At 34.6% G+C, this 9,641-nt stretch overlaps 1 protein-coding gene across 1 annotated transcript; it reads right to left on the bottom strand.

The window, feature by feature from the left end:
- Positions 1 to 1,887: 1,887 nt before the first annotated feature.
- On the bottom strand, positions 1,888 to 8,509 carry LOC143549205 (protein DETOXIFICATION 40-like). Its single transcript, XM_077040165.1, has 6 exons — positions 8,195 to 8,509; positions 3,815 to 4,506; positions 2,639 to 2,877; positions 2,385 to 2,503; positions 2,139 to 2,225; positions 1,888 to 2,053 (listed from the first exon to the last, which is right to left on the bottom strand). Exons 1-6 carry the CDS (start codon positions 8,507 to 8,509, stop codon positions 1,985 to 1,987), a joined length of 1,521 nt encoding a protein of 506 aa, XP_076896280.1. The 3' UTR covers positions 1,888 to 1,984.
- Positions 8,510 to 9,641: the final 1,132 nt, after the last annotated feature.

Here is a 9,641-nt window from a genome sequence, read left to right as displayed (position 1 = left end):
TTTTAAAATATATTAAAAAATTATAGGGTATGAACAATAACTTTTCAAATATACAAAAAAAATCACTGCATTTCTCTCTACTTCGCTCACAACACCCTAAACCACTTCTTACATTATAAAAACTTCACTCAGATATTTTGTTGGATTGAATGTGAATGCTCTTATTCTATTATGCCCTTCCCCATATATAATAATTGATTTCACCTATAAACTAATCTCAACTATCCATATCCAAAATTAATGAACAAGATTACTTCTTATTCTTCCTACAAAAACAATACTTTCTGTTATAACCTAACCCCTACATTATTGAATATGAGTTGCTCTTATCTACGAATTTGTTGACAACAATGCTGTTTTATTTTCTTCAAAACGACAAACTCACAACTCTTTAATCTCACTTCTACATCTTTGTTCATAGTAAAACTCGAACAATCAATCTTATGAGGAAGAAAATCACTATGTATACACCTTGAAATCTCTAGGCTCCAAATTATTTGATATCAATGTTAAAACACACCGAGGGGCACATCGGTACCGACTGTCAACCCGGTCGTTACTATGGAGATATTGCATTTATTAAAAATAAAAAATAAAGTTGTAAGCATGCGATCCTTTTACACGTAGTGAATCGGTAACTGAAAGTTAACTTAAAAATGTTTTTTTATTAAAAAAGAGTTATTGAAAATGTTTTTCATATTAAATATATTTAAACTGTTAATATACATTAAAATTTAATTTAAGTATTAAATAACAATACTGGATTTTAAATGTTTAATAACATAAACTAATACAAAAATAACAGTAGAAAAACACACATAATAATGATATGTTAAAACATATAATAACTGAAGAGGTAGGTCCCAGCAGAGTCCAGTTGGACCCGCAAGACTCACCTTGAACAGGGACGTCTGCGCAATGACCAACTGCTCCAGCAGGACCCACCATGCTCAAAGAACCTTACGCGCAGTACGCCAGCTGTACCCGCAGGGAAAGCCTCCCAATGGTGAAGTACCCCGCCTGTTCCCGCAGCTGCGGATACAAGCCATTAGGGAAGGCTACCCGCACTAACAGCAAGGCTACAAGCACAAGGCATTAGCTACTTCAGTAGTCACATGAAGGAATGAGCAAGGCGGGAATACTCCCGCCTAAATGAGCCAGTCCGTATGCTTCTGGAAGGTCTTTCGTACTATACCTACTAAGGTATGGGCGGAACAGATAATTTGACCAAAGCAACCCATGAACCAATCACAGGGTGACAGCTCACCGACAACAATACGAGGAGGAGCACCCTCTAGTACTGTTTGTCACTATTAGCCGCTGCCTACTCACCAACCCTTACGATGGGACGTGCGCAGCCTACAGTTGGTGGAACAGTGCGTAGCCGGCAGTAAAGGAACAGTATACAGCCGACCTTTACTGTTGGCCGTAGCCTATCCACCAACCAGCATGGCCTGTGCGTAGTCCACTGTTGGTGGAACAGGAATACTATTCAGCCGGTTGTACCTTCTAGGAAACCTACATTCGGCTATAAATACTCCAACACCTTGGAATGGTAAGGACATCATCTGATATCTCAATCTCATCTAGCAATCTCTTAATATACTCTTATATTCAGAGCAATCTAGTCTGATTCTCACACCGGAGGGTGGTCACAAGGAGGAACCCCCCCTTCTCAGTGACGAGCTTACGGTGTCTGTTTTGCAGGTCCCCTGAAGAACAACCTTCTCTGCTAGACCTCATCCTCGTGGGAAACATTACTTAACCCCCAGATTATCCATAATCTGTCCAGGGTTCACTTAGTGTTTCTTCAATAACAATAACATTTAATAATGATACACAATAATGAAAACTTAAAAAGAAAAACATAAGCTTGGAGGAATATAAAACCATTTTTATGAAGTCAATTTTAAACTCGGATAATCATAAAACTTCATCACACTTTTACTTATATTAATTGCTCCCGATTTAAGATGCAATTGCCTCAAGTACTTATCAAAGCTTCTTGCTTCTTGTGATGCCATTGATTCACTCGATCTTTTGATTTGTTTACCTGAAAATTTTATATAAGTTTCGCTTTATACGATATCAAGTCTATTTTTTTAGCATGTGTACATATAAAGTTGTAAAATACTTACCTCTTTGTCCCAATCCGTTCGAAACGTAACCCATAGTAGAATAAGTGTCTGCAACGTCGTACCCCCGATCATGCCCAACCATATTCCCTTAAGTTTCATAAAAAAAAAAGAACATATGATAAAAATTCAAAGTACATGTCTTTTTAGTTTTTACTCAAATAAAAAAAATGCTTAAAATGTAAATTATTTGGTTAATAATAATAATAATAATAATAATAATAATAATAATAATAATATTTGTGGTACCTTAGCACCAAGATTAAACTTGAAGGCTAACAACGAACCAAGCGGAACTCCAACCACATAATAACATCCAACGTTCACATATGCAACGAATGCTTGCCATCCACATCCAACAGCAACCCCTGTCCAACTCCAATATAATAATAATAATAATAATAATAATAATAATAATAATAATAATAATAATAATAACATCAACAAATAATTAGTGATGGTTTTATTATGATCAAGCATCCAACAATGCTATTGAATTTTACCTGAAAGAACGGGTTGAATGCCATTGAGGATGATGGAGAGTGCAAGGAGAGGGGTAAGTTCCGAGACAGCATTTGCAACGGTTTCACCTTCGGTAAAAACATAGCTTATGTAATCTCGCACACAAAGGAGAATTACGGCACATATCAAAGAGACCGCCAGTGAGCTGAGAGTCACTATTACTACAGAATAAGCTGCGGATTTAGGATGTCCTGCACCTAGCTCATTGCTAACTCGCACACTGTCATTATACATCAATAAGTCACTAAAAAAAGACTTGCGACTTCTAGTGGGTTGTGAATTTTTGAGACGATTCAAATTTTAAAATAAATCATGGATTTTATTTAACTCGTCTCTACGAGTTAGGTTAGTTGAGGTTGAATACAAGTCAATCCGAGCACGTACGACTCAATTTGTTAAAGTATCAACTCAGACGCAAAACTCAAACACAAGATGTTTAATAAATGAGTTGGCCATTCAACAAGCTTAAGTTTATGAGTTTTAAAAATAGTTTATACTTCATAATTAGATCTTAGAGTATCTTATTTAAAATCTGATAACATTTTGTTGATCATTTTCATTTGATTTCTCTAATCTCAAACTAAATATAAAAATGTTTTTGTTAATGGAGAATGAATAATAAAAAATTAAAAAATTAAAAATTAAAAACACACCAATTATAAAAAATAATAAAAAAAATTCTTGAGATGAAGTCATAGTCGTTGCCAACTCGCCATAAGATACTCGATCATATTCAAAATTAATATTACATTAAGTCGACTTGACACGCGATATGATTTTAAGTTAGGATGGTGTCCTTGAGGCTTGACACGAATAATTACATAGGCCATGTTTAGCTTCATATATTCAACTCATCAACGTAACCCATCAACCCAAAATCATTCAACTATACAACTAGTCATGATTGGCACCTCTAGCACAAAGTAGCCACAAACACATTTAAATTAACAGGTCATGTTCATACTAACTTGATGATTTATAGGTTAACCTGATTAATCTATTTATTTTTGTAATTTTTTCTACATGAAAAAGTGGTGAAACTTTATTACAAATTTTTAAAGAATAAAAGAGACTGAACCTAATGATTTATAGAATAACACATGTAGTTTTTGTTGAAATATTATAATTAGTATTGGTGTAAAAAAAACTTAACAAACCTGGCGGCCGCATTAAATCCGAATGAAATCATCAACACCCATCCAAGTATAGTCGTGCATATAGCCAGCGAATCCAATGCGATTTCCGGGTTTTCGAGCAAACCTGCTATCAAAACCAAAACCTGATAGTACCATGCCTCTAGACACAACATTACAGCAGACGACACAGATAATTTAAAGAAAGACCAAAGTCCAGAAAACGCTTGCATGCTAAACCCAGTCCATGTCTTGTTACGAGTACGGTCACTCCTCAATATGTACACAAATTGCGCCACAACGACAACCCACCACGAAAAACTCAACACTAGAGATGCTCCTAATAAGCCCCAGCTCCACACAAACAACGCAAGCCATGTTAATAGAAGATGAAACACAAGAACCACGGCCGCAATGTAGGCGCTTGGGTTTACAATGCTTTGAGCTTGGAGAAACTTTTGGATAGGGAAGTTGGCTGCGTAGGCAAAGATTTGGGGGATGAGACCGAAGATGAACAATGAAGCTGCAGTGGCGATCTCCTTGGATTGACCGATTAAGATCAAGAGTGGTCTAGAGAAGATGTAAACGAACATAAGTGGAATTGAGGTGGCCATTAGAAGTACAGTTGATATTTGAAGATAAACACCAAGCATTTCAAACTGATGAGCTCCATATGCTTGCCCGCATAATGTCTCCACTGCACTCCCCATCCCAAGCTAAAAAGAATTTAACAATTTGTTTATAAACAAATCTTTATATCAAGAGTAAATTATTAAATTTAAGCTCGTAGTTTCACCAATGGGGTATTGGGTTTGTAGTCAATTAGCAAAGTCAAAACATTTAAATATTGTATGTTAAGCGGATATTGTATACAGATTCTACAGGCAACAAGAATTAAATGAAAGTTGTCGTAAAAAAAACCATAGTTTTACTTATATTCTATACTAAGGCTATGTGTACTGGAGGAGCTACATTGAAGGGGGGGGGGGGGGGTGATTTTTGACACGTGACGCCACATCAACAAGGGGATGAGATTTACATTTTAAGGTGTGGTGGTTTATAGCCCAATTTTCTTGTCGCCCACCGGGGGGGGGGGGGGGGGTAGAGAGCTATATTGGGGCGATATCGCCCCCCCCCCCCGGTGGGCGGTATGTTGGTTTTTAATGGTCCTAAATATTGCCTTTTGATCGCTGCTGGTCCCAACTAATGAATTGGCTACTGATGGTCCCAACTTTTAAAGTATTTGTTCCTAATGGTCTGAGACTAACAGAATCCTAACGCCGTTAGTTTCAGGTCGTCGGGAAAACGTTTTTGGCTGGAAAATTCAAATTTGTTGCCGGAAAACACCACCTGAACACCACAACCACCTCCAATTGACTCACTGCTAACCAATTACCACCACTTGAGCACCATCAACCGATTCCGGCGATGGTTCTAAGGTTTCCGGCGACCTCAATAATTGGGGCTTTTACTAGAAAAAGGTTCCTAAAGATCTGATACGAAGTTACCAAGATGTTTGGGACGAAAATGTTGAGTTTTTGGGAAAAAAATTGAGTTTTCCGCCAAAACCGTTTTTCCGGTGACCGGAAACTAACGACGTTAGGATTCTGTTAGTTGCAGACCGTTAGAAACAAATACTTTAAAAGTTGGGACAATTAGTAGCCAATTCATTAGTTAGGACCAACAGTGACCAAAAGGCAATAGTTAGGATCATTAAAAACTAATATACCAAGAAAAAAGAACCTTCAAAAAAATTCAAAAAATAATTAAAAAAATTTATAAAACCGAAGAAACCGGAAAATAAAAATGTAAAAAAACTAAAATGTGTATCTAGCATCCCTCGTTTCAAAAAAAAAAAAAAAAAAAAAAAAAACAGAGGGGGGGGGGGGGTGCGGGGGGCAAGATAAAACTTTTCATTAACGTTTTACACGCAAATAACAAATCTCGTTAACATTTTACTTGCAAAACAACAGTTCATTAAAATTTTACATGTAAAAATTAATATTTTATACGTAAAATAACACTTTTCATTAACATTTTACACGTAAAACAACAAATCACATTAACATTTTACATGTAAATCAACAGTTTTTTTTAAAAGATTTTACATGTAAAAATCAACATTTTACAAGTAAAATAACATTTTTCATTAACATTTTACACGTAAAACAAAAAATTTCATTAACATTTTATAAGCAAAACAACATTTCTTTAAGATTTTACATGTAAAACAACACGCTTTGTTATAATTTTAATGTAAATTTAATAATATATATATATATATATATAATATCGGGTAGGGTTAATGTAGAAAACAATATTTTTGTAAGAAGAATAAGAATAGATCTAGGCTCTTGGATCAACGATTTAGTAGTTGAGATCGGTAGTTTCTAAAAAAATTGTATAGTTTCCTATCTCAATAGTATAGTGCCATATTTAGATGGTGGACTTTATTTTAAAGCCTTCTCACACTTCTCACAACACAATTGTTTTTTACTAGAACCCTCTTTTATATCTTCTATACATACATTGATACATACATACATATAATTTAAAAACCAACCTACGTTTATCTCATGGAATTTAGTGTTCATGAACATCAACAAATTATGTTTTTACTCGTATACAAGACAATGTGAGTTTCAATGTGACGGTTACAATTTATTTATAGATTTTTCTTTTCCTGCTGTCTTTCCACCGTCACGTATACAAGAAAAGCCCCTCCCCCCCACCCCGACCCCCACCTAAAAAACCTAACCCCCAACCCGGAAAACCTAAACCCCCTAAAAAACTATCCCTAAAAGCTAAACCGATATATTTTTCTTTTTGGAACGGGGGATGGTAGATAAACATTTTGGTTTTTTTTTTTCATTTTTTTTGCTTTATAATTTTTTAATTGATTTTCTTGGAGGGCTTTTTTTCCCTTACGAAAATGATGTGATGTAGGTGATCGAAAGTGTATGATAAAGTAACAAAATGATCAAAGGTTAGGAAGGGGATTCCCCCGTTCCTCAATAAACTCACCCCTTTGATTCTAACTATATAAGTATGTACGCATTTATATGTTGCATTTGTGTGATGTATTTGTGTTAGTGTCATTATGTGGGCATACACACACACAAACAAGAGTATACTTTTCTCAAAATAGAAAAAAATAAATGATTAACTTTTCATTCTTAAAATTTTCAAAACATAAAATATTGAAATGTAAATGTTTGTTCATCTCTTTGAGTATATTTTAAAACGAATATAAGTTCACTTATTTATAAAAGTTGCACAGGTTCAGAATTTAGATTTTAGACATGCCATGCAGGTAATAGTTATAAAAAGTATATGATAAAATTTAATTTAATAGTTTTTATGTATACAACTTAGACGTTTAAATGCAATAAAAAAATAGTTTTAAAAATATGAACCAATCATATAAACTTAAACGTTTGAGGTTTATTATTTTTTTTCTCGCAGTTGTTTAGATCAACTTTTAGAAAAAAAGAATGCGTATTATACATGCCGCAAATTTACGAAATTTACAACTATGTATAATTATCTTAGTTGAAGTGTTTGAAATGTCTAAAATATTTTTGATAAAATGGTAATCTCCATTTTTGGCATAGTGGTAGGAGGTTTAGGGGTTCTTTATTGAATACTCAAGTTTGATCCTTGTATCACTTTTTATGGATTATGACAATAAATGATTTAAGCTAGGCCTCTTGTGAGACTGTTAGTTCGAATCCCAAGCCTATCCAGGTTTCCGTTTAACCGTGTGTTACGCCGGAGAGTTCTGCCCTTGTAGGGCAGAACAACTGTCAAGTGGCAGCCGGCGGTATGAATTTTTGGGGCAACGCCTAAGCCAAACTCTAAAGACAACATGAGTCCGGTTAAGATGACATAGTTTAACTAAAGTAGGACAACGAGACTCTCTAAATTTGCGTAGTGCGTGTCATAACACACAATTAAGTAGTTGTTCATAAAAAAGGAAGCAAATGCATTTACTATGCAGCGTGCATTTAACTAAAAATATCCCGAAAACGACAAAGGAAGAATAATCTTTAATACTAATCAAAATTTTAACTTGGATTATAAAACATTTTAATTTTCAACTTTAAAATTTTGTTGATTTAGAGCTTCTTTAGTAATCTTATTTTGAATCATTAAAAGGTAGCTTTTGAATCATTCAACACGTCTAAATTTTAAGTTTTTATACGTTTAATTCATCTTTTAAATTTAAAAGAAAAATAAATAACAAAATTAATGATTTATTTACATGTGCGATGAACTTATTTAATAATCTGTTTAGATTTTTGAGAGTCGTGTCTTATGTGTACAACTTTATAATATGCTAAAAACAAAAAGAAAAGACCATAAGCAAGTAAATTATTGTGTTTTATTTTGTTGTTATGTTACCATGATCCCAAACGCAAAAAGTTGGACCCCATTGTTGCCAAGTGAAGCTGCCGCAAGCTCAAGGTTACCGAGATGGCCGCAAAAGATTTGGGTCGATAGTGATGTCACGTTGTTCAATAAATACACTATGATGGCTGGACCTGCTAGCCAGAACAAGCAGTTAAGTTCTACAGTCGTCGCCTTTATTAATCGCCGATAGGAAGTTAAACTCGTGTCTGATAGTATCTCCTCCAGTTGTGAGCTCACCGGCTCGGCTGACGGATCACCGTGTTTTGATAAAAAGGGTTCTGAAAGCCTGGTTGAGCTTGAATCCATTTGGTGTGTGCTGTGAATATCTTATCATCATCTGTATATATAATTAATGCAATTTTACATAAAAGTTTGTGTATTTTAACAAACTACATAAACAATCCCTGTGTTTTGCAATTTCAATGTTAATTGTTATAAAAGTGAAAACACGGGCTGTGATGGCTTAAATTTTACAAGGTGTAGGAGTAGGTGGTATACGCCCTGCTTGCGGTGCGCGCATATAATGTATATATGTGTGAACCCTCGGGTGGGCAAAAGTAAAATTGCACTAATTTTGACGTTATTTTACTAATCTCGTGAAAATAACGTTAAAAGTGGCGGAAGGTTAATCAGGCATCATGTGGTGGCGTTGATAGCCGAAAGACAAGGGCACATGCACCGATCAGCCGATGTCCCGATGATTGAGTGCTATGTGCCTTATGTCCAAGGCTTGATGCAAAACTACTATCGAGCCGGGGGTCTCACCGGAAGCAGCCTCTCTATCCCTATGGGATAGAGGTAAGGCTGTCTACATCTTACCCTCCTCAGACCCTACCATAGCATTGCTATTGGTGGGATATACTGAGTACGATGATGATGATGATGATGATGATGATGATGAGGAGTAGGTGGTATATAGAAATCTATCTAACTATAATATTAAAATAAGATATATTTTCTACATAATCCAACTAATTATATTATTAAAAGGAGACATTTTTCATATGATATTTAATTAGCATTCCATGTATGATGTCAACTTGATGCCATGTTAGCAATTTTCTATTATATCATGACTTATGATCCGTTTTATTTTATGACCCATACCCGCTTTCCATTGTAGTAAAGCTTTGTAAAACTTTGAAAAATAAATTACTGTATGATATGGGTCTCGAACTCAAGACCTCGCGTTCAAACAAAAGATTCTTACTAACTCCACTTAAATGGTAATTGTGTTAGATTTTTTTGACATAGCATACATAAATACGCATTCTCTGTTCATGTATAAAACCAAAATTATATTTAATTCTTGACTTTTTCATATTTTACAATATATAAATTGTATAATATTCAAATGATTTATATCCTTTTTTTTGTATTCTTATTGACCAAAATCAAATAAGTATTATGTTTTAGTTTAAGATAATCATGTAAAATT

This window comes from Bidens hawaiensis, unplaced genomic scaffold (assembly GCF_021521415.1).
Source record: "Bidens hawaiensis isolate Kalapana, Puna unplaced genomic scaffold, B.hawaiensis_p1.1 tig00015448_1, whole genome shotgun sequence".
NCBI classification, from domain to species: domain Eukaryota; kingdom Viridiplantae; phylum Streptophyta; class Magnoliopsida; order Asterales; family Asteraceae; genus Bidens; species Bidens hawaiensis.
The sequence above is the reverse complement of the archived record's forward strand: the minus strand, read 5'-3'. Positions and strand labels throughout refer to the sequence as shown.